Genomic DNA, 26,689 nt, shown 5'->3' on the forward strand with positions numbered 1-26,689 from the left:
AGAAGTTAACTTCTAACCCTGACAGGTGTCCTGAGGACTCTGGTAAACGTTAAGTCAAATCCCTCATGCTAATACCATACCACACACATCTAGATAGAACACGGAACGAGAGCAAGCCAAGGGCGCGAGGCTGGGTCTTTCCCTCAGTGATCACGTCTCACCCAGCACAATGCAGACCATGGAATTACTAACACTCCAGCAGGTTATTAATGCCCCTTTTCCTTTACCTGCTCTATTCACTCCTACCTGGCAGCCTATCAAATTCTCTGATGTTACCTTCTCTATAATTAATGCGGCTTCCTCATATTTGAAATGACTTCCCACAACTAGAGCTATCGAATTGCCTTTCGCCTTCCAATTCATTTCCTATGAGAAAGAGTTCCTGACTAAATGACAGTGAATTATAACCCCCACTAACCTAGTCAAAATTCCGATGGACCACAGGAAAACAAAAACGATAAACAAAACAAAAACTGCTTAGGTGCTTCAGAGTTTCTGGAGCACTTTAAAAAATATAATTAATATAACTTGATTCTTAAAAACTTTTAAAAATAATTTATATACCTGTAATTTTCAGAACATAAGACACACCTAGGTTTTGGAGAAAAATAGGGAAAAAAATTTTGAAGCAAAAAATGTGGTAAAATATTTAATAACATAAATAACAATGTTTCATCAATGTAAAGGTAAAGCTACATTCAGACTGTAAGACTCACTCCCTTTCCCCCAAAATTTGCGGGGGGTGCATCCTATAGTCCGAAAAATACAGTAATTTGATTCTTGTTGCCCAGAAAGATTAAATAACTTCCTTGAACCAAACACCAAATAGGTGACAGAGCCCCAAGGTGGCCACCAGGGCTGAAAGCAGAGCTAATACTATTTCATAAGGCACCGTAACACTATAGCATTAAGCCAGCTATTGTGTATTCAGCCACGTTTCCAGACCTGCTGGCTGCCCTATAGATCCCAGAGCTAGCCATGACCCATTTCCCTGGACTTGCCCATACTTTAACTCTAAAATGCTCAGGAAGGCAACAATCAAAGGAAAGTATCAGCTTAAACTGGAATGATATTCTAAAATTTTTATAAATCAGCTTTCATATTCTGGTCTCCGATTCAATGTCAAAACCACCTTGTGCATGGTGATTAAAGGAGGCAATTAACACTTCCCAAGCCTGCTGTGTGAAGCCTCACTTGCTGTGAGGTCATGAAGTACTTGCCTGCGTCACCTTTTACCCTTTGCAACGGCTCCATGCAGCACTGTCCTCTCTGTACAGGTGCAGAGACCGAAGGTTTTCAGAGGCCAAGTCAGTGGCCCAACGTCACACAGTCAGGCTAGCCCTTCTGATTCCAACCGCAGTGTTCTACTACTCCAGTGAAATACTCTTTGCACATTCCCTAAAATGCCACACACGGACCCTATCACTCCCTTCCTCCACGGAGACACGTGTCGCTCGCTGCTTCTAAAAGCTGATCGTGAACAAACCTGCAGGCTAACCTGGCGAGATGAAAAGGTCCCTCAACCTGAGTTAGCTGAAGGCAACTGAGAATACTGACTGGCACAGAGCAAGAACTAGAGAAACGTTAGCTAGGCTTACCATCATTATGCAAAGGACTTAAACATTTTAGCAAACATAAACACAGAACAGCACATTAAAATGGAAAATGCCTTCGTACTCATACTACTGCCACTTTTAAAATACACCACAAACCAAAAGTTCTGCAAGAGTCAAGGACATTGGATCTCCTGAAGTTCTGCCTCTTTCTAATGTAACAGTTCTACAGAACAACATTCTTTTACTCACGTAGTTTTTCTTTACGCTAACAGGACCCACCCCTTATCATGTCCAGTCAGTGTGAGGAGACCCTTTTCATTTGGAATAAATGTCCCAAACCTTTAACTTTTGGAAAATTATAGTGAGCTATGTAAAAGAGCCAAAGCATTCTTTACTACTGAAACTGGACGAAAGTATTCTTAATCCCAACTGGAAATAGAGTCAACAAACCATGTCTGTCTTGAGGCATGGAGATGTCACGAAAAGAGCCTTGAATCACTTGTCACAAAGCCTCTTGAGACTGAGCATGTCTCTGCCCCTGCCTGAGGCCGAGACTCCAGGAAACCTGCCTCGCCCGGCCTAGAAAGTTACTGTGATCCTTAAGGAGATCGGGGATCCAGGAGGGCTCCTTGCCCCTCACCAGGCACAAAGAAAGTTGGGTTCAGACTCTCAGTTAAGGCACCAGGGGAGTAGAAACTGATGACATTTCCAAATCTGGTTCAATCAAATGATCAATGACCCCAGGCAAGGATCAAATCACCAGGGAAGCCAGTAGAGAACTGAATTCACCACCATGCAAATCTTGGCTAACTCCTCCAGAATGTTTTAAACACCAAACTGATACCTATACTACAAATGGGCTTTGTCACAGTTTTATAGAAATTGGATTACAATGAACTATTTATGATTAAATCATTGTTAAAATTTATTTTTTAACTTAGCCTGGAAACCTAAGCCACTGAGTATTATTTCTCTGGGAAACCACATTCCGTGGCTCCATCCAGCAACCTGAACACTGGGAGCGGGCTTCTCTTTCCAGGGCTTTGAGCTCAGAGACGCAGGGACTCCCTCGGATCCTCTTTGACAGATTCAAGAACTTGTTTTCACTCTTCAGTCCTGTGGCCATTCAGATATGAGATGTCTGATGAGGACCATCAGGAAACAACAACTACATAAACACCTTTCACTTTTTTGGTCATATTCCTGTTCATAATCTCATTTTATCTATAATTACCCAGTGAAGTGCCCAGGACAAATACTGCCATTACTCCCATTTCAGAAATGAGGAAGCTGAAGTACAAAAGTTAAGCAACTGGTCCAAGGTCAAAGCCTGGTAGGATGAGGAGCAAAAGCCAGATCTTTATTTCCCAGCCCAACGCTCTTATCAATCAAACAGCAAAGGCCTAGAAAAGGGGAAGGAGGAAGTAAAGGTAATTGTGATTTCTTTAGACTTTAAACTAATTTTGTGTGGCTCTGTGAATTCTCATTGATTTTCTTCATTATTATCCCCTGATGAGTTAGTCACTAAACCCATCATATCATAAAGTATAAGTTGTATTAAATTATTTCCTTGGGATTATATATAGATGTTCAACTTTCAAGTGTTTCATAATAAAGTGACTCAGGGACTCCACAAGCCCAGTGTACATTAGTCACTTGTTGAACGGTTACTTGACACTCATGCAAAACTCTCGGGAGGTAGGTGGGAGACAGAAATAAACACTTACCCAAAAGATGACTAAATGAAAGACAAAAAGTGAATGTAAAACATACACATTTTTCCTGCTAGTTTAAGCCGTGGGGGGGAGGGCAGGAACCAAGAGGAAGAAACAAGACTCAAGGCACCTGTCACCATTTTTTCTGAGCGTAGGTGGTGCAGAAGAGGTCGCCGCCTTAAACCAGCACATGGCAGCGTCTCTGTGGTGAGGGAAAGCAGTCCGAAGTTAACAGGAGCGAACTCTGCCTTTACAGAGCACTTTTACCTCCCAGGTGCTTTCACACACGTTATCTCATTTTCTTAATCAAAGAAGTCACTGTGACAGAGATAGGGGCAGATATAACTAAATTCGCTTTGCATTAAGGTCACACAGCCCTTGGGTAGGCAGGTAGAGAAAAAAACTCAGTAATTGCATTGAACATTGACACCAATTTACTGCTGTAATGAGATCATACACACTTCGAGTTACAAAGGCAAAGCACTTTAAATACAGAATCTGGCAGAGCAATTCTATTACTATTATGGAAGAGGTGGTAGGACATATTCTAATTATGTCTATATTATTTAGAGGTGCTTTAAGCCATGGCTTAAGAATTTCTTTAAAAACAAAAGCCAAAAACCAAAGCACACAATGTTTGTGCTGAGACTTTTAAAAACGCAGTGTGACCTTATGTATCACATTTAATGTCTGAATCTGCAAATGTTATTTGCTCTAAGCGCACCCGGGAATTAGTCCATTTAGAGTTCCTATTTAGTATTTCATGTGGCTTTTTGGGCTTCTGTTTCATGTTGGGGGCAAAAATAAACCTCTGGGTGACAGTAACCTGATGGGGTGAGAGGGTTTTCTTCTTGCCACCAGCAACGTGCCAAGAACCACAAATAGCTGAGGCAACTGGAAGGCAGGCGGTGAAGTCCGTGCGGCCTCTGCATGTCTGGAAGTCAACCATGTGGTGCAATCACCTTAAACTATTCCTGGATATGGCTTCCAATTTTCAGTAACACTGACTGGGTCTTTCTAAACATCACTTTCTGTTACAAGATAATTAAATGATTATTTGAAGATGAAATAAAGGGTGGAAGAAATAATGAAAACTGTTCATGACAACAAATTGTATTACTCTAGCCCATGGTACCGGTCCCTCTAAAGTTTTTCCTCTTTCTAACATGACTTCCATATAACCACACAAGGATTCCCACTACTTTCAAGAATGCTGTATCATATGACATAAACTTTCCTGGGGGGGAAGAGGGGTTGAGAAAAAGCCAGAGAGAAATGGAAATCAAAACACTCCATTGGCTAAAATATCAGGTTGGCTACGACACAAACGATGAAAGACAAAGGGTCACTATGACCAGAAGCCTGATGCTTTGAGAGCAAGAGAAATAAAAGAAACGCACCCCTCTCTCAACAACAGCTCCGGGGCCTCGGCCCCACTGCAGGGTGGAAGAGCTTCTCCTACGAGCAGCCACACACTCACTGAGGGCTGGAAAACGTGAAGCCCCCGTGTTCTTCCCGCTAACATTCTTTCACTTGCCAACGACTGAGACTTACGTATTTAAAATGCCGACAACTTGTATATGACACATCGGAGGAAGAAATCCAAAGCATTTTTCTCTCCCAACATTTTTCAAAAAGGTGCCACTAATAACGCACGCAAACACTTCTTAAAAATGGAAATGTAGCTCAAGAAATATTTCTGTCTGTGCACGAGTGTATCATTATGCTCTTTATCAAACTACTTGCTCACATCTTTTAAGTAATTTTGCTTATGTTATCTAAGAAAACATCAAAAGTTATTCTTGAATTACCAAAGTTTTTACTTAGTTGTCTGATTCTTACCTAGTATGACCCCAACCCCCTAATCACCATTAACTAGCCTTTGTTAAAAGGGCATAATCTCTTTGTCCACCTACAGACTTAAGGAGACTTCCTGATCAGGGGACTTCAAACCCAATTGGCCAAATGCTGTGCTGCTCAGTGGCCTCTGCCCTGGCCCGGTCCCCGTATCTTGCCCAGTCCTTTCTGGTTAACAACACTGCGAACAGCACTGACTTCCCGCCAACACCGGAAACTCCTTGTAAGGGAAGAGGCCCTTCCTTCCAGCTCTCAAAGAACAGTCTCCGGCCTTTCCCCATTATTTCCTGCTGCCTGCTCTACTCTCCCAACTTGAACCCCAAATTCCCTTTCAGATACTATTTAAATCTGATCACAGCAAACGACTTCTCCTTCACAGGATGCTCTGGGCAACCTGACAACTCCGTGTGGCAAACAGTTTCAGGTGCTTTCGGGCTGTCACTTTCCTCATTGCCAGGACTCAGTGACCTGCGCGCGGATCCCCACTTTAAGAAGAAATAGAGGCTCAGAGTCACAGTGTAGAAAAGCTAGAATTTAATCAGAGGCTCTTTCCCTTATTCTGAATTTCTTAAACACATTTTTATTCTCTGACCATCTGTTTTCACTGTTAATACTATCTTGTGTACACACACCAAGAGGCTTTTGTTTCTTCACTGGACTAAGCATACTATTGGCACTAACTCAACAACTTAATTAGGAGATCAATAAACCAGCAACTGCTTTCCCTCCACTTTGAAAATGTGTTCACTTTACAATGAACAGTAACGTGTGGTGACCCATTTCCCCAATCTATTCCCCCATCTCCCTTTTACTGCTACTTATAGGCTATGCTCAATGTCGGAAATAAGCAGGAGCTTGCTGCATTACAGAGCATGCACATTATTTAAATAAGTCAAGTCATTAGCTGTCAGAATTGCCTGGTGCCAGAGAGACCAGGGTGTTTAGTGATATCGGCACCCCAGGGCCTGAATGGAGTGTTGAGGTGAACCAGGCCCCTCGAAGGTCTGTAGGCTTTTCCTGCCCACACTGCTGCTGTGCACCCCTTCTGCCTCTTCTGTAACCCCCTCTTCCTTTCCTCGAAAACATTTCCTTCTCGCTGCTCTTCTGAATGAACACTCTACACAGGAGTCTTGTGCACTCTGAACAGACTCTGACAGTCAAGCAATGATTGCACGTTTTTAACAAACTCTTCCTTCCTCTTTTCGCTGCTGGAATCATGAGTATACCGTATTTTACTATGTATAATGTGCACTTTCTTTGTCTGAATTTTTTGAGGGAAAATTAAGGATGCTCATTATACGTGGGTAGTGCTAAACCATGGGTGTGCATTATGCACAGGAGCACATCACGCACAGCAAAAATATGGTAGTCTTTCCAGAGGCCTGGCCCTTTACATATGCTGTTCTTCTTCTTCTTGTACTTCCTCCTCCTCTACTTCTTGTTCTTCTTCCTCTTCTTCTTCTTTTTAAATAATGGTTATCATTTATTGAGTGCCTACTATGCACAACACTGAATGCTTTTCATATATTTTTTATTGTCATTCTAACACGGTTGTCCCAATTTATCCCCCTTTGCCCTCCTCTGCCCAGACCACTGTCCGCCCCACACCACTGGTCCATGTTCATGGATCAATCATACAAGTTCTTTCACTAGACCCTTCCCCTGCTTTCCCCCATTATCCCTCTCCCCGCTTGCTCTGGCCACTGTCAGTCTGTCCCATGTCTCCATGCCTCTGGTTTCATTTTGCTTGTTAATTTACTTTGTTCGTTAGATTCCTCATATAAGTCAGATCATATGGTCTTTCACCAACTCGCTTATTTCACTTAGCATGATAGTCTCCAGTTCCATCCATGCTGTTGCAAAAGGTAGGAGTTCCTTCTTTCTTTCTGCTGTGTAATATTCCACTGTGTAAATGTACCAGTTTTTTGATCCACTCATTACTGATGGGCACTTAGGCTGTTTCCAACACTTGCCTATTATACATAGCACTGCTATGAACACAGGGGTGCATAGGTTCTTTTGAATTGGTGTTTCAGGATTCTTAGGGTATATTCCCAGCAATGGAATCACTGAGTCAAAAGGCAGTTCCATTTTTAGTTTACTGAGGAAATTCCATACTGTTTTCCACAGTGGCTACACCAGTCTGCATTCCCACCAACAGTACATTAGGGTTCCCTTTTCTCCACATCCTCACCAGCACTTGTTGTTTGTTGGTTCATGATGGCCATTCTGACAGGTAGGAGGCGGTATCTCACTGTGGTTTTTAGTTTGCATCTCTGATGGCTAGTGATGTTGAACATCTTTTCATGTGTCTCTGGGCCCTCTGTATGTCCTCCTTGGAGAAGCGTCTGTTCTGGTCCTTCATACAGAAGCACCTCTTAAGCCACTGGGTGGAGAGGATGACATACTCCCCACTCCCCTGGATGCCACAAAAACTCTGCACAGGCTGCTGCACCCATCCCTCAGCCTCCTCTGTAAGACGGGTTGAGACAATTCCTAAAGTGGGTTCTGTATACCACCGATCTTTCTCCCAAACAGAGAGCTTTTCTAGTTAAGTTTAGGAAATCACTAAATCAACCACCTTCCTTTGGAAAATCACAATGCAGAAAAGCACGTTAAAGGCTTTAGAGTCTTTAGGGCATTCATTTAATCAAGCATTCCCCAAACTTGTTTGACCGCAAAATCCCTTTTTCCTAATACGCTTATTCACATCTTGATTAATTAGTACTATACTGCAAAGTTTTGAAAATGCTGCCTTAGAGGCACATTAAGGCCCAGTAGAGTGGAAAGATTTTATAGTTTTGAATAAAACCCAGCGCAATAGCCACAAAACACGAAGACAGATTTCTATAAACTGCCCATGGAAATCAGCCTCCATGGATCAGAATGTTCACCTAGGAGCAGCTACATTCCCTGGTAACCTAAGGATACGTATCCAGATTCTTTCCTACAGAGGCAACTCAATTAATGAAATACTACACCCAGACCTGACGCTCTCTGCCTGTTAGACAAAATGCTACCAAACACCACCCTAATTTGGAAATAACTACAGCGGGAGTTCCAAAGCCCTGGAAGAGAAATTAATTACCAGCAATCCCCCAAAAAGACATATCTTGGGGCTGGGGCCACGTGGCTAAAAAATGAACAATTGAAGTTACCTTTCCCCCCCTCCTGGTCAATTTCTACATGTCAGCAATATTCCTACAGATGCACGGGCTCATATACAGACCACTTGGAAATTTCTGACACGAAAGGTGTTAAGAGACAGCACACCACTGCGGGGTGTCAAGTGGGCGACAGGGCCTGGGGAAGAAGGTATTCTCCAGTACTTTCCAATCTGGCTCCAAAAGACTGTCAGTAATTCCACCGTCGTCTCTCACCTTCTCGCTGTTCTGCTGACAACAGTGATTTCTGTGATGCTCGGGTACCGGCTGTTCTCAAATTTTACAACCCCCCCTCCTTGCCTCTCCTTCCTCTTTGGTCAAATGATTCACAATGTGGGCGCATTTCACAGTTAGTCAGTAGACGATCATATCCAATAAATTACATTGTCAGCTTCAAACTTTCTTTAGATGCTATAAATTATCATGGGTTGGCCTTAAAAGGCCTGTATGGTTTTTTTTTTCTGTAAAATAAAACGGCCCTGGCTGGTGTAGCTCAGTGGATTGAGCACGGGCCTGCGAACCAGACAATCGCGGTTCGATTCCCAGTCAGGGCACATACCGGGTTGCAGGCCAGTTCCCTGCAGGCTAGTTCCCGGCAGGGGACGCACAAAAGGCAACCATACATTGATGTTCCTCTCCCTCTCTCCTTCCCTTCCCCTCTAAAGGTAAATAAATAAAATCTTAAAAAAAAAAAATAAAATAAAATAAAATAAAATAAAATAAAACGCATTTTTCATTTTCACCAATAACTTTATTGATTTAGATATTTTAAGTATGTCAACTATCTCCCATGTGGTGTAACGTTGATTATTCTCAATTAACATCTCTATTTGATCAATGTCAAATGCAACTGGTCTACCCGACTGTGGAGCATCATCCAGCACCAGATTCCCAGCGTGAAACGTTGCAAACCACTTCGGACATGTTTGATCAAGCACAGCACCTTCTCCATATACTGCACAAATCTCTTTTGGTGTTTCAGCTGCATTGTCACCTTTCTTGAAATAATAAAGCATAATATGCTGAAAATGTTGCATATTTTCTTCCGTCTTCCAATACTAAAAAGGCTACATGAAAATTCATTAATTTTGAAGAGTTTTTTTAAAGATTTTATTTCTTTTATTTTTAGACAGAGGGGAAAGGAGGGAGAAAGAGAAGAAACATCAAAATGTGGTTGCCTCTCACACACCTCCTACTGGGGACCTGGCCTGCAACTCAGGCATGTACCCTGACTGGGAATCGAAACGGCGACCCTTTGGTTCGCAGGCTGGCACAGCCTCCACTGAGCCACACCAGCCAGGGCGGAAAGTTTTTTTTTTTCTTAATGCATGCTTATATGACAACTGTCACAATACTATCTAACAAAACTGTTTCACTAATAGAGCCACCTTATTGGCCAGGGGAGAGCAGACAAATTTCTGGCCGGCCCAGTACCTGTTTCTTAAGGGAGTAAATGCTCCCCAAATCTGGTTTAACTAAAATCATAACTCCCAACTTGTAAAATACTCCTTAAGAGCTGAAGTTACAGTAGTGGATTTTAAGGTGGCTTTAAAGTCAAATTTACGAAAACCAAAGCTGGTGGAGGGTGAAGGGTGAGGAGGCACAGGGAAGTAACATGTCAAAAAACATTCCCGACCAGTTGCATAATGACAAGGCTGAGGTAAGCTACACCTTTGACCCACCTTGTTCTTTTATTATATCTGAGATTGTGCCGGTTTCAACAGCTTGTACAGGGTATATTTCCATTCTTCTACCTTTCAGCCCGATTAAATGTTCGGGTTAGCTTATCAAGTAAAAACCACAGCACACAGGGCATACCCGTGAACAGATCTGTAAGGACGCCACAAGTAGACCAATTTAGTGCTTAATCGCTCCTGTTAGGTTGAGAAGAAAAATACTCTCCCTCCCCAGGCTTTTGATGGGAATTGTTATAAAACACTGACTTCAAAACAAAACAAAAACAAATGCGTGGCAACTATCCAATTTCACTGCTTTCAAATCTTACATAATATATAAGCTACACGTAGCACCAAAGCCAGGAAGAGAGGAAAGTGAAGAAAATATAAATGCTCTGGATTTTCCAATACATTAACAGGCCACACACTAAAAGAACAATGTAAGGGTAAAATCTGACAATTCTTTTGAGATTTAAAGTTTGTTTATGTAAAATTACACAATTATGGCCCTGGCTGGTGTAGCTCAGTGGATTGAGCATGGGCCTACGAACCAAAAGTTCAAGGTTCCATTCCCCATCAAGGCACGTGCCTGGGTTGCAGGCCAGTTTCCAGCAGGGACCAGTTCCCAGCAGGAGATGAACCAGAAGCAACCATACATTGATATTTCTCTCCTCTCCTACCCTTCCCCTCTGAAGATAAATAAATAAAATCTTTTCAAAAATTACACAATTAAGTACAATATCATGATTAAATAATGAACGCCAAAGCATGATGTGAATCTCGAGCTTTCAGTACTTTGGCTAAATTCTAGGGCCAAACTGCTCATCCAAAACAGAGAGGGTAGGGCGTGCATCTCCTCACTGACGGCTAACGCACGAAATGATCTGAGCCTGCCAGGACGGTCACCACTGAGCTTATGGCCCCTGCCTGTTTTCATTACGAGATTTAAGGTTATAAGAAGTTGCGAGGACCACCCCGACGACAGCGGCTGGACTCCTTTCTGCCTCTCATTTGAAAGAACGTGCACTTGGAAAATGGATTTGGGGGTTCCTTGAATTACACCAGTCTCCGTCCCCTGGAACCTGAAGCCCACAGGACGGGACTACAGGTCTAGCCTTACAGAATCGAAGAATCGGAACTACACAGTGACTACCCCTGCTGTTCAGGACGGAGCAGGAAGGCTCGTTTTGAGAGGGATTCGTGAAGTGGCGTGACTGGGGCAGTGGTTTCAGAAGCAGAAGGTGGCACCGACGTGACTCTTAAACCGGCCACTGCCATGCCTTGCCCACTAGGCACGGTTCCTGGTACACGGCAGCACTCCTATCTGTGAGCGAAGGAATCGCTGACCCAGCTCAGGTAGGCTGTTCAACTCCTCTCTGTACTTGAAACTTTATTCTGCATATAAAAGTAGGCTTTCTTTGGCATAATCTTCTCAGATGATATCTCTGGAGTGATTGAGGCACTCTCAAACTCTGACACTGAGACAAGTGGAAACTCTTTTCCACTTGCAAAAGTGGTCCTTTCATTTCATGCAAAACTCACATAAACAGGTGAGTTCTCTGTCACAATTCCCATGCTGAGGCTCATCTTTCACCTTATTAAATGTCACTTCCTCAGGAAGAAGTCCCCAAGCCCCTGAGAATATTATGTCCAGAGTTGTTCTGCCCCTTGAACACTGTGCTTTTCCCTTGGGCGCACACCACAATTTCAGTGACGTGTACAGCTCTGTGTTAAATGTCTGTCCCTGCTCCAGACTTGGGACGTCCTGAAGATGGGGTTCATGTAGGCCTGGCTGACGGACCACCTGGGTCCTGCACCTCGAAGCACCTGGCACACCAAGGTGTCCAGGAAATACTTATTCAATGAACATTTGAGAACAAAGAGCCAGTCAATGGTGTCCATTCAATATAGCCAAGTAATAAAAGCTTAGAAATCAAGTACAGGAGCATTAAGTCATCAAGTGTGATGCTCAGAACTTCACTCTGCTCTCAACTTGAAACTGAGCAAAGCTGTTCCGTGCAGGGATAGTGAGAAGGGAAGTGGCTGTACCCCGGTTCATCTGTGAGCCATTTTACAGCCTCCAAACCCTCCAGCACGTACGCGGCCTCATGACTCAGAGTCTCCAGAGAATTCAGACAGAGCTCTCTGCCGTTCAAAATGAATGTTTTAAAGAGTCGTGACAGGTATGAAACCGATTTATCCTGAAAGTTTTTATAAATGACTTCCAGACTATCTGGGGTTTTTGTTGTTGTTTTTTTAAGTGTTCTGCACAGTACTGCCTCACAAACTACCTGGGACACAGTTCTTTTTTTGTTTTAATTTTCAGAGAACTGAAACAAATATCGATTCCAAGTAAAATCATCAGGCTTTGCAGAATATAGAGCAGTTTCATTTTCTCAAAGGACACAGAAAGGCAATCTGAGAGCTTCTGCTGAAAGGGATTTCCCAGGGATGGTGGTTAACTGACCTACACGTCTAAGGTTCCAAAATAAACTTCTCAAACCTTTTCAGAGGCACATACCCTCCAGAATTCTGTGAAGGCAAGAATAGGAGAGAGAGATTTAAATGATAAACTCTGATGATTAGTTTTTAAGGTACTGTGACTACATATGCAAATTCATAAACAGAAAGACTACAAGATGAATCAGACCTGGGTAAACAACAGAGTAATGGGAGTGTGCAAGTCTGTGAGAACAGCACTTACAAGCTGTGTTGCTATAATCTGTGTTCTTTCTTAGTAATCTGACAAACAATTCCTGTGTTTCAGAGATCATGAACTCCTCACACTGTAGCTTAACGAGCTTATATCTAATCCTATGATTCCTAAATTTTAGACTAGCCAGGTCAAAGCCAATTAAAGTTTTATTTGAAAACCTTGAAATAAAGTGAGCAAAGTACTTGTTTTGGAAAAAGATTTTTGTTCCATCATCCTAAGGAATGTGCTTGGGAATCTGGGTTTGCAGTAACATAATATTTAATATCTCTATCCAATTTTATGAATGTCAAAGTGTTTGAGACACACACAGGATTTTAATCTGACTCACATAATAACCTTGTGAAATAGGCAGGCCAAGGATTTTATAGATGAAGAACATGAAGTTCCAAAAGGTTTTGTTTCCTGACTCCGGATCATCACTTAGCAATGGGAGAACTAAGGTCGGAAGGGTTTCTGATCCTGAGATCACTGCTGTTTCTAAAGAGCCGGACCATTCAGGCCCCTCTCAAGCTGCCGCTCACTTCCTATCCCTCACCCAAACAAGCAACGAGACAGCAATGGCCATGACTTCGAGTACAGAAAGACTACCCAGCATATTAAGGACTCAGACCTTAGAAACCTTCTAAAATTATGGCTCACTATGCTTGGCGATGTGTCAAGCTTACATAAAGAGCACTACTTTGCATCAGAAAAGAATAATGAATATGTTTTCTCTTTTTATGAAGACAGGAGACCTTCCTCACAAGCACAAGAATCACCAAGTCCAGCTGCTCTGTAATGCAGTGTGAGATTTGAATCACAAGGTAGAATAAGACTCAAAGCATAATCTTCCCAGTGCAGCAGGGTGGGGGCAACGGGATGAGGCCTCGGGAAGAAAAGCTGTTAACTATTCAATGTGGGAGGGGAAGGGCTTCTTGGTCTGTGACTTTCTTTTTTTTTACGAGCGGCTCAGTTTTCTGAAGGGGAAAGGGTTCATTTCTTTATTTAAAAATACCGTAAGTATCTGTGAATCCTAGAGTTCAATAGGCAAAAAAAAAAAAAAAAAAAAAAATCCACATTCAGTCCTTTAACTTCCCAAATCTAGTTTTCTTATCTATAGTGTACACTATTCTGTTACATTTGCACAACCTAAAGTTAAAAATAGGCGGGACTATCAAATAACCTCCCTAGAATATAAGGGTCAAAGTAGGACTGATCTATATAAGAGGGTTCACTCTGATCTTTGGGAGCAAACACACTTTATTTCATAGTCAGCCTTGTTCTTTTAAGGCAATGGTTTCAACCCTGGATACATATTAGAACTGAGTTTTTAAAAATACAGGGTCCTCTAATCCTGCTCCAAACCAATGAAATCAGAATCTCTTTAGAGACTGGCTGGTTCTAGGAGTCAGCTGGAATTGAAAACCTCTGGTCTAAGTGCTCAGTTATCCAGTTTTAAATACTCCAACATGATGTCATATTCCTATTTTCCCATGGAAGAAATATTCACAGTACAAAGATTGACAGCCACCACAATTTAGAAACATCAGAGTTTTATAAAGATTTTATTTATTTATTTTTAGAGAAGGGAAGGGAGGGAGAAAGAAGAGAGGCAATATCAATGTGTGGCTGCTTCGCACACGCCCCCCTACTGGGGACCCCGCCCACAATTGGGAATCAGACAAGCGACCCTTTGATTAGCAGGCTGGCTGGCACTCAATCCACCGAGCCACACCAGCCAGGGCACAAGCTGGAAGAGTTAGTTGGATATAAGCAGATATTCTTAAGTAAATCACAAATAATACCCTTAATAAATACTAATCAAATACCAACAACAATCACAAAAACAGGAAAAAATTAAAGCAGAAAATAATTTTTTTACAGTTTTTATAACTCCATAGAACTAGGTAATGCTCACTTAAGCATGACTTGAGGATTAAACCATACTAAAAAGTTTATCTTCCACTGAACAGTAACCGATCTTGTAAAACATCTGATTTTTAGAATTTTCCCATAGCTATAAGTTAGAAAAGACAAATAAAAAAAGACCAGAACTACAAGACAGCCTATTACACAGGTACATGAAATAAGTTCAAAGGGGAGTTTCCACCGCTCAGAGGACAAAGGACTTCTCAGAAACATGACTGCAACAGGATTGCTCACTTCTTACTCAACCTGGTGCCGCTGAAAAGGAGGTTGCTCCGTTCCCACCTTAACTGCCTATCTGTGGCCCTGTGACAGCTGGAGTCAACAGAGATAAGTCTGGCTGCTGGAAAAACCGAAACGCCGAGCTGCCTTATTTTTAAGCTTGCTCTGAAACTCTTCCCTATTATCTGATTCTGTGACTTTGGCAATAGCTGCTTATTAGTTACAGCTGGAGAATGAGTGACTGAACCCGGTCTACGTTATGCACTAAAGCAAACAGAAAAATAAAAACATGTTCCATGGACGTTTTAGCATTTTTATAAAAATGTCCTCACATTCTAAGTAGGCTTAGGTTAAAAAGTTTGAGACCAAAAGATGCAGGAAAATCTAAGACAGATGGAACACCCTCACTAAACCTGGGTGGACTAACTGGAAAATATTTAAGATTTCTATTCCATGAACTTCCTGATTAAGAAGGCATTAACAGCTGTTACAGTAAAAAGAAGAAAACACTAAAGGTTAGAAAAGAATTCAGATTTTTGTCTTTTTATTTCTAGGTCAGAGAGCAGCAAGCAAATGTAACCAGGGGAGTGGAAGAAACTTACATGATTTATCATGGACTGAACAGCCTTTACATAATGGTTTAGTTCCCGATCCATCATGACGAATTCAACCATCGCCTTATCCATGCTGTATTCACTACTCACTTCGGCTGAAAGAAAGAAGAAAGCAATTATTATTTCCCATTTAAAATGCCCTATCTGGAAAAAGCTGTGCCAATATAACATCTATCACTCAATGCTCTAAATGATTTTTAAAGGCATTACATGCTTTTTCGAACTTCCTCGACATGTGCGTACTTCATTCAAAATGCTAAGAACATACCCTCTTGAAAAAGGCTCAAAGGCAGACAGGTGGACTCCAACCCAGGAGTTCCCGCCTCTGCCACTTACTCGTATGGTCTGTACTCCGTCACTGCTCTTCTCCCAGCCCCAGGTCCCTCTCCCACAAAAGTGCCCGAGTCACCCACCTGCACACGGGCCTCATCGGACTGTTAGAGGCCAAAGGAGGAAGATTCCCACTCCTACTAACAGTAGGTTGGGCTGTAAGAACCAATCCTCCTATTGAAGACAACCAAAAAAATTGAAGAAAAAAAAAAAAAAGAAAGAAATCTTAAAAACAAGAGTCACAAGATAGTAAAAAATCAACCAGAGCAAAATCCAGGGGGAAAAAATGTGAAAGAAAAGCCAAGCACCAAAGTCACATAGTCAGCTAGGCTTCCTTCCTCGGAATAAACGAACCAGGAGTAATCCCACCCTGCTTCCCAGCTGTGGGAGGTTGGCCTTGGCCGCTGAGCGGAACAGAGGGAAGAGGGAGAGAAAACGAATTACCTACTTCTGAAAAACGGTGGCCATGAGCCAGCCCTCCTGGATTTGCAGCCTTGGTTCCCCCTGACCTGAGGGGTCCTGGGAACCTAAGAACTCCCGATTGGTGTGGTGTGGGGCAGACTCAAAGTGCCCACGCGTACTCCCCTCTGGAGAAGACACTTCCACCCAAGAAATAATTATAAGGGGTAACAGGCAGAGTATGGGGTGGGGCCAGGGAACACAGGTTTGGCGGGGGGACCTACGCTAGAAAACATATGAGAACAAGCCATCAAGACTAAGGATCAGCAGACACAGATCCATGAATGTTCCAGATGTTGGGATTATCAGTCAGGATGTGAAACTGCTATGCTTGCTATGTTTAAAAGTTAAAATACTCTCAGGGAACAGGAGATTGGAAAAGTGAGATGAGTTTCTTCAAAGTGTTTTAAAATTGTTTTCTTAAACTCTAAACACAATGTAAAAGAGAGAGAACACAGGACCAGAACAGGACCATAAAACTTTCAACATTAAAAAAGCTGAATGAAAGGAAAATAAAGCTGACTTCTATCATATTTGGAAATGCAGGTAGTCAAAGACTCTATTCAAATGGTGGCATTTCTTGACTACTCTGAAGAACAATACGACAGATCATCCCAAAGTCATGAAATAATGTAAAATCCACTTACATGAGGCTTCTTAAAATGACTTTCCTGGGCTTTCAAATTAGTCTTTGATTTGACAACAGTTAATTACAAACACCTTCCATAAAGTATCTGAGTTAATCTGCTTCTGGGAGAACACGGCTTGGCTTTTAACACCTAGACTTTGCTATAATACTCACGACCTCCTACTGGGATCACATGGATTAATTTGTGAAGCACTTAGAACTGTGCCTTTAACAAGAAAAATGCTATGAAAAGTTTTACAAAGGAAAATAAATAGGATGATGGTTCTCATTATCAGAGTCAGACAGCAGTTTCAAGACCGTGGCCACGGAGAGCTCCCCTGGGAAGGAGAAAGTGAGCGATGGCTGGGTCAGCAGCCGACAGCATGGAGCCTGAGGGAGAACCTCGGGCGGCTGACTGCGGCTTGCAGGTAGGTGGCCCCGCCGAGGCTCCGGGCCCGGGGCTGCCTGGGCGAGCTGAAGAAGCTACCTGATGAATGAATGGTGCGGCCCGAGGCAGCGAAGGGAAAACACCATTAGACATGAGGAAGTCAGTCCTAAAAATAACCGAGAATGACACCGCTCCTGGAAGTGATGCCCAGTTGGGTAACTGCAGGCTGAAGTGGGCGTCTGGTCTGTTGCAGAGACCAGAGACTGCGGATGAGAAGGAGCAGAGACTCCCTAATGGTACCAGGAAGACAGGCGATGGGAGTGTCTGTGTCCAGTTGCAACCTACCTCCACGATTTTAAGATCATTTTTGTGATTCTTTTTATTCTTCTTGTGAACCCTTACTCCCCTTATTACTGCAAAAATAACCTCTTTTATAAAATGTTATTTGGGTTCATGTTTCAGGAACACTAGGCTAGGGAAGACATAAGAGAATCTGTGTCTTCTACTAAAGAATTAAGGGAGGAAAAGAAGAGCACAGTGTTGCCTTAAAATGGCCAAGAGACCAAATAAATCTCCACAGAATTCAAGAATTCAGGAGGGAAGAGGGATTAAACAAATAAACAGGGAGCTGGCTGATGACCAGAAAGGGGCAGGGAATGGGGGGGAGGGGTGGAGAGTGAAGGGCCTGACCAGCCAGAGGGTCCCGGCTCCTTTGGTCCACAGTCTATAGCATCCCACCCTGGAAAACCCCCTCTCACAGGGAAAGTCCTTCCTAAGAATCCGCACCAACCAATCGTTTCCCTGCACACCCATCCTTTCAGGGCTGAGCTCACCCCTGCACCTGCTTTTCAACTGTGTCAGCCTAGAAGGATCTCACTCAATTTGTCACAACTGTACTTGATATTTGGTACTTTGACCATAAACAACCTTGTCTTTTTATATGCATTCATCTCCTTCCTCCAAATAGATTTTAATCCATTATGGGAAAGAACGATGCCTTACTCTTCTTGGGATCCAGCAAAGAAGTACAAGCAACTCTTCAGTATTCTTTATATGGCCATTATTTAACAAAGTTTGAAATTAAATTTTCACGAACTATGAACTGTCCTGCCTCAGATATTTGACTGAATTAAAATATAAAGACATGATATAAATTCATTTGCCTATTATATTTTCATTGTGATTTTTTTCCATGGAAAGAGACCAGCACCAGTCAGGTGGTGGGGGATGGAGGAGGGGGAGGAGGGAGGAAGAGAATCACACAAAAGATGAAACTCACAGAATGGCAGTCCCAGAGAGGAAAGTATTTCTCTACCCCACCTTGGCAAGCCTGGCATTAGAGAAAACTGGCGCAGGTGATAAAGTGTGGAAAGTAACGACAACAACATATACAACGATGAGAGTAGCGGCAGCTAACAGTTACTGTTTCGTATTTACCGGTATTTACAATAAACCTCACGGCAACACTGGGAGATAGGCAGTTCTACCTCCCCTTCTTGGATGAGACCTTGAAGCACTGAGCAGCTGAAGCGACTTGCCCAGGGCACAGCAGGCCTCCACCGCAGGCTTCCTTACTACCAAGTCTGGGCACCCGCCCGCCTAGGCTGAGGGGCCCAGCACCCGAGGACCGGCTCCGCTAACTCCTCCGGAACATCCAGGGAGCAGGCCCTCAGTGGGGAGGAAGTCGTGGCCGTGAACTGTACTTCAGCTCCCTCCTGATCCCTTCCGGGAAGGACACAAGGTAATGCCTCCGAAATGCTGGCAGACCTGGTCCAGTAAAAGCTTTTCCAAATCCCTCAAGTAGAGGAATCTGATGAAAAAGAATAAATTTCCCTTTTAGAAGATTGCAGTTGACCCCTGAACAACACAGGTTAGAACTGCACACGTCCACTTACGAGCAGATTCTTTAAAGGATTACTGCAAATGTATTTTCCTCTTCCTTATGATTTTCTTAATAACATTTTCTTTTCTTCAGCTTACTCTAAGAATACAGTATAAAACAGATTTAACATACAAAATAGGTGCTGACTGACTACTTATGTTATTGGTAAGGCTTCTGGCCAACGGTAGGCTAACAGCAGTTAAGCTTTGGGGAGTCAACGGTAATACACGGATTTTCAGCTGCGCAGAGGTTGGCAACCCTAACACCCAGGCTGCTCAAGAGTCAACTGCACCAAGTTTTTTTTTTTTAACTGATTTATTAGGGTGACACTGGTTAACAAAACTATATAGGTTTCAGGTGTACAATTCTATCACACATCATCTGTATACTGCATTGTGTGTTCACGACCCCAAGTCATTTATCCCCCCTTTACCCTCCTCCACCTCCCCCCACCGCCCTTTCCCTCCAGGAATCGCCAAACTGTTCTCTGTGTCTGAGTTTTGTTTTCCCTTAATGCCTTCACCTTTTCCACCCGGCCCCGTGGTGCCTCTCCCCTCTGACAGATGTCAGTCCGTTGTGAGTCTGTTTCTACTTTGTTAATTTTGTTCATTAGATTCCATGTGTAAGTGAAATCATATGGCGTCTGTCTTTTTCTGCCTGGCTTATTCTACTTAACATAATACTCTCCAGGTCCATCCACGCTGCCACAAAACGTAAGATTTCCCTCTTTTTTACTGCCAAGCTGTGTTCCATTGTGTATATGTCCCATAGTTGTTTTATCCACTCATCTACTGATGGACACTTGGGCTGCTTCCATATCTTGGCTACTGAAAATAACACTGAGTAAACATAGAAGTACGTATATATTCAACTGTCCTACATTTAATACTGGTGAAGAGTGACCTTCCGCATCAGTAAGGCTAACCAGAGGCGCTACCAAAGCAACCTAGTCCCCCCACTGAATGCCAGGAGAATAACTAAGCCAACTCTAGCTGCTGAGAAGCCAAACCTGTACTAGGCCAAGAGCATGGCAGCAACAGTAGTGGAGGGAGCAGCCATGGAGGGCAATGTTCAAGAGGACAAGCAGAGTTCTGATCCACCGAGGGGGGCCCAATGTCAAAGCCATTTCTATCTTTCAAGCCTTGAACTGTCTTCCTCGGGCAAGCAGGCTCAGGAGAGTCTAGGGATTTTTCTATTTCTGGGATGTGCCTTTCTATGAGCATACATTATGGCAGTCCACCCTTGTTGGGTTAATCATATGAACCTAAACGATGTACTTGAATATTCATTTGCAAGCCAATAAATACACGGGCAAAGCTCCTGGAGAGATCTCAGCGGATGTGAGATCTGCATAACACATCTGGTACACTGATGACGAAATGGCTAAGAAGTCACTACAGTAACTAGCCGAAATCTATCCCCCTGCCCCTGACAACAAATCAAGTCCAGAGGGCACAGATAAACCTTGATTTACATTATAAAATTGTAACTGTCTCAGTTAACATGCTGGTAATTGGGCTGCCCTCCTACAACCCTGTGGGTCTGTACCCAGTGATCCCAAGCACTAGGAACTGCTAGAATCACGCAAGGAAGCTTAAAAGTGGTATTTCGACCAGGAAGGGCTGCAGCATTAAACCCATTCTTAAAAGATAGTTTGTTTCATTTCTCTTCCTGTTTGGTGGCAAATCCTAGAAAAATAATAATAATCACTAAAGGAAGGCTTCCTTTTAGACTGAAGTACTTTGGTAGCTATATACTATAAAAAGTATCTGAATGAATGAAGTCGGCCTGCATATAATTTACCTAAAGTCAAACAAACCTATGATTGTGCAATCTAAGCAGCCATGCTACTCATTAGACACGTCATCTGTTACTCAATGTCAAAATGCACTAACAGCAATATTGTAACGATTACTGACGCTCTCTTTGTGAAGTGTTGAAAAGACACTCAAATTACACGATCAGTCGAACATTAAGCAGAAAATGGATGATTCAGTGTTGTAATCAAATTCGACCAAAAACGAAATTCATGAGAATTCAGTGAGAGTAAGATGACGGTTGAGGCAGGAACAAGTATAAAAGCAAAAACGGTAATAATGCTGGATTCTTGAATGGGGAAGACTGGGGCAAAAAGAAGAGGCAGATCTGTCAAAGGAAAGGAAGAGAGGCGGCCAACTAGCTATTTTTACAGCTGTACACTCAGGTAAGACAAATCCCAGGTCCTCAGACTAGAAGATGCAGATGGTAAGACTAGCAATACAGTAACTCTTAACCTAGCAGAGCAGGGACACATGGAGAGTTTAACCAGAGTGAGTTTCAAGGTTGTCTAGGGTCTATTCACATTTATTTATTCAATATAATGGCCTTTTCTAGGCCACAGGTCGAAAATGGGGAGAACAATCTTTATTTTGGCTTCCTCAAGTTCAGGTGGGCATGGAACAACCAGAACAACCAAGTCTGAGTTCCAGACCAGCAACTAGGTCGGCAAGAACATAAGTAATGCAGCTAAGAGATGCAGCTTTACCATCAGCTATTCCAAACGGCGCCCCTCCAGGCATGCATTACAGGGAAAGAAACTCTTCCTTGAGACCCAGCCCTGGGGTTTGGGAAGCACAGCGGCAACAGGCCCCAGAGCCAAGTCACCTCCCTATCATTCATTCCCCAGGTCTTCAACAGAAGTGCCTGCAGTGAAACCGACAGGAAAATGACACTTTCCCTCCTCGGTCCTCTAGCCTGTTCTGTGTACATTTCTGCGATGCCTCTCTGTATTACCAGGTGCCTTCGCACTTGGCTGTGCTGTTCAGCCTTTTCCAGAACCCTTCCTAATCTCCAGAATAGAACCAAATCCTCTGTGCTTTATAAATCCATAAAACTCCTTTACCTTTACAACAGGGACACGTGAACATGTGTGTCAGAGAGGCACACCCTGAAGACAAATTTCACTTCCGTATCTTTTCCAACTGTTTGTCCCTCATTCAACTGCAGTTTTGCCCGATGCCAAGATGCTTCCTGAAAATCTGTCCCAAATGAGTAAAAGTTGCAGAATCAGGTGTCGTTTTAGCCTGCAAAGTCATGTACAAGCATATGTGAAGAGGAACAATACCAACTATATATAGTGATTAAATTCAACTCTGTGCATTTTATTAGTATAGTACCAGACTAAGACAAAGCAGCCATTTAGCGTTCTCACGGGGTTGCTGACTCCAATTCAACATGAATCATACACTCTGGAGGATCTGATAAATATTCGGTGCCATAAAGTACATATCATTCTGGCAAGCAAAAAGGAAGAAGCAGGGAATCGCCTGACTATATTATAAATTTCTTAGAGTGTGTGTGTATGTGTGTGTGTATCAGGGAGATTTTATTTTCTGAAACAGGGAATATGTATTTCCTAATCTCTTGAAGTTAAAACTTGATCCTTCTATATTTTGTAAGCAACAAATTTCTCCTTTTTGAATAAACTCAAATTGATGGCAGCATAAATGACACCCCCTTTCCCTCCCTCTGCAAAACACCCCTCCCTCTGAAAAGACAGCTCCAAGTATCTGTAGCAACACAGATCTGCACACGCACCTACTGTGTGTGTTTTCCCTGGCAGCCTAGCACTAAGCAATCATTATATATTCATCAGGAGTCAAGGTTAATGACTTAGTGCTTGAGCAATATTTAATAGAAACTTGGTTACTTCTCCTTACACTGTACCTTAATCATAATTATTCCTCCATGCAGATATTAGTGTGGTAAAATTAAAACTGAATCCACTTTTTATAACTGCTTCCCACCAGAAATAACAGCGGAGAGCATACAGTATACGGTGCAAATTAGTAAGCAAGTGATCCTTTTCCGAACAGCAAATAAGGGGAAAATCTTCAAGAAATATTGACCTTTATAATCATCTTTAGACATGCATTTACATGCAATTTGCTTATAATTATACAGAAGGGGGGAGTTGTATAACACAGTAACTCAAAAAGCCAGCTCTGGAGTCAGATCACATTCAAATCTAGACTATGTTACCTGCTGACTATGTAGTCTGTGGTAGGTCACTTTACTAGAGTCTCAGTTTCCTCTCCTGTATAACGGGGGAAATAACAGTATCAAACTCAGAAACCGATATGAGGACTAAATGAGAAAATGCAGGTAAAGTGATCAGCACAAGGCCTTGGCCACAGTAAGTACTGACAAAATACTATGTCATTAAAATTATTACAGAACAGATAACTAGTCTGCAAATGTAATTAATCCTAATGCTAAAAGCATTTTGCCCTTTGAAGCAAAACATATCAAGTGAATATCACTTCCTTAATTCTGTTATTTTTACTAACTTGAGCCCAAAGTACTGAGCCAAACTCACAAGACTCCAAGACTCAATGAGCTTGTAAACACCCCCACACACACACTAAATCCAGAAATTCATTTACCTAGCAAACGCATGATGAGCACTTAATACGTGACAGGCAGAGGGCAAAAACGCTTTGAAGCAAGGAGTGGCCAACACTGCCCACAGAAGGCAGGAAAGATTTAACAGAAGGTAAATTTGGACCACGTCTTGAATGATCAGTAAGTAACTGCCAGATGTTCACCAGACTGGGGGAGAGGCTAAACAGATGCCCTCATGTCTCTCCGCAGAGGCAGACTTAGAGTTTAGGTGGCCAAACAAAAACACTGGGCATGAACGGAGGAGACACAGATTAAATCTTCACTGAGCCCTGACGACATGCCAGGCACTCTGAACACACTACTCATCCCAGCCTTTGTTACAACAATGTAACAAAGAATTAGATGTGATTAAACGCTTGGAGATAAGAAAACTGATGCTCAAAGAGGTTAAATCATTTGCCCCAGGTCACACAATTAATAAGCAGTGGAGTTTGGAATGACCTCATGTGTGCCCTAAAGTCAGCAAGGAAGGCATGTGTTACAGTGTCTGCACAACGAGCCCGAAATAAATGAAATATACTTCACACACAAGTCATGGAATAATGGACCAACTGCCTCTCTAGCTAAAGGAATTCTGAACATGAACTTCTTCTAGGAGAGAGAAAGGGAAGGTAAAAAAGAATGACTCACCGGTTGACTTAAACAGTTCTGTCTCAGAGTAATGGAAACCACCTTTCATTAGACAGACGGACACTGCCTGAGAGTGAGCAGTGAGTAGTCCATAAACTACCATGGTCAAGTTGTAACTCAAAGTATTGCTTGAGGTAAATTCTGTGAAGAGTTGAATTTGAATTCGGAAGATCACAGAAATCAGTCTGTGGATACAATGTAATGTCAAAAGCAACACCAGCCCTGGCTGGGGTGGCTCAGGGATTTGCATGTCCGCCTATGAACCAAAATGTCACCAGTTCAATTCCCTCTCAAGGCACAAGCCTGGGTTGCGGGCCCGGGGCCCAGCTGGGGGTGTACGAGAGGTAACAGATGAATGTTACCTCTCACACACGGATGCTTCTCTCCCTCTCTTTCTCCCCCCTTGCCCCTCTCTCTAAAAATAAATAAATAAAATCTTTTAAAAAATGAATAAAGGAAAACTTCAATGAAACAGAAATTAAGTACTCAAAAACTATAAACATAAATTTGGAGAGCTCTAATAAACTCATTAGCCCAGGCTGAGTACTCATTTGGTTAGAACGTCATCCCAATACACCAAGGTGGTGAATTCAATCCACAGTCAGGGCACATACAAGAATGAAGCCAATGAATAAATAAAACAGTGGAAGAACAAATCAAGGTTTCTTTCTCTTTCTCTTCCTCCCTTCCTTTTTCTCAAAAGTCAAGAAATAAAATAATTAAGAACCTATTACCTTATAAGATCCATCATGACAGGGACTGTGATCTCTTACTTGCCTAACTCTCAAATGTTGGTCTGAATGGCAAGTATTTTGTTCTGAGAAGCATTTCTTTAAGGAAAGAGTGAAAATCCACAGTCAAAAAGAAAAAAAGAGACAACTATATCCCATACTCCCTCTGTGATAAGGATAAATTCCATGCTTATTACTTCCATTTTACTTTTTTAAAAGATTTTATTTATTTATTTTTAGAGAGAGGGGAAGGGAAGGAGAGAGACAGGGAGAGAAACATCAGCGTGTGGTTGCCTCTCACACGCCTCCCACTGGGGACCTGGCCTGCAACCCAGGCCTGTGCCCAGACTGGGAATCAAACTGGTTCACAGGCCATCCTCAATCCGCTGAGCTACACCAGCCAGGGCTAATTTAAAAGAATAATAAATTTGAATTCATGAAAAAGATAGCTAATCAATCTGTTAAAACTCAGGTCACTGACAGCTCCAGAAAATAAACTGATCATAATTTACTAGAAACATTATAACTGTCCCAACCTAATAGCATATTTCCTTAGAGTTGTACCTGCACACAGGACAAGTTCCTGAAAAGATCTCAGAATTTTCATAAAATAATTCCTATTTTTCCTCATTATTTATCGTATCATTTTAAAGGTATTTTATTTTCATTTCGCGTGACTAAAATTAGTGACTCCCAATACTGTTTCTGTTTTGCCTTCTTTAAAAGCCTCTGTATCAATAAATAATAATCCATAAACCCTTAAATCTACTAGAAATGACTGAGACAACTCTTTGTTGGATGAAGTAAAGTACTTCCGGAATGGGAATTAGCACCCACTAGTGTTGTATCTGTTTCCGGCTGACAATTACAATGAGTTGCAAAGTAAGAAATAAAGAACTATTAATATTCCGTGAGTAAAGGGCTCTATTACGCTGCAGCAGTGTTTATAAAACGGGAGGTTCCAATGGATCACGTCCCACACACAGGATGCAAGTTTCTGCAACCAAACAGAAATGGGTCGTGTGCGAGACCCGGACCCTGCCCGGACCCGGACCCTGCCCGGACCCTGAGGTTGTCTCGGACTCCCCGCTCTCGGGGACCTCCACATCCAGCCAGAGCCCAGGTTCTGCCGACGCGGCGGCCTGCGCAAGTCAACTACTGTCTCCTTCCATCTTCGGAAGTGCCTGTCGTCAGTCTGCACTGTTTTATCCTCAGGTTACTGACTTGCTTCCTTACTTCTTTCCTCGTCCAACCCCTTTTTCACCAACCCTGCTCCCAAGTCATTACCCATTCTCTTTCTCAAGGTCAAGTCTGACATGACTCCTTTGCTTATCAAAAGCTTATCATGGTACTTTTACTTCCAGTCAAGACAGAATAACACGAAGCAAATTTATCCTCCTGCCTTAAGCCATTAAAACTTTTCACTGGACATCATATAAAGAAGGGGAAGGAGAAAGACTGGAAACATACAAGGTAAGACCTATAACCGCCCATCCTACTTTCACGAGGAAGTTTCCAGGCTACAAGGCACAAATATCAATCAAAATCTCAGCTTTTGGGGGGGTAGAAATTGACAAACTGATTCTAAAATTCATAGGGAAATAGAAAGGACCTACAACAGCCAAAACAACCTTGAAGAAGAAAAAGATGGACAACTAACACTACTTGATATCAATAATCCCGAAGTTTGGTATTAAGGTGAAGACAGACAAATACACCAACAGAACAGCACACGAAGTCTGGAAATACAAACACACATATATGGACAACTGA

General features: G+C 42.5%; 1 protein-coding gene across 4 annotated transcripts in view; it reads right to left on the reverse strand.

The window, feature by feature from the left end:
- The window catches only part of NSMCE2 (NSE2 (MMS21) homolog, SMC5-SMC6 complex SUMO ligase), a 194,886-nt gene that overhangs the window by 139,428 nt on the left and 28,769 nt on the right, over window positions 1–26,689 (reverse strand). For all 4 annotated transcript variants that reach the window (XM_053661134.1, XM_053661133.1, XM_037166613.2 and 1 more), the window contains one exon: window positions 15,414–15,520. In XM_053661134.1, the coding sequence (XP_053517109.1) occupies window positions 15,414–15,520 (107 nt within the window). The remainder of the gene's footprint in view (window positions 1–15,413; window positions 15,521–26,689) is intronic.

This window comes from Artibeus jamaicensis, unplaced genomic scaffold, assembly GCF_021234435.1.
Source record: "Artibeus jamaicensis isolate MK-2021 breed Jamaican fruit bat unplaced genomic scaffold, CSHL_Jam_final scaffold_916, whole genome shotgun sequence".
NCBI classification, from domain to species: domain Eukaryota; kingdom Metazoa; phylum Chordata; class Mammalia; order Chiroptera; family Phyllostomidae; genus Artibeus; species Artibeus jamaicensis.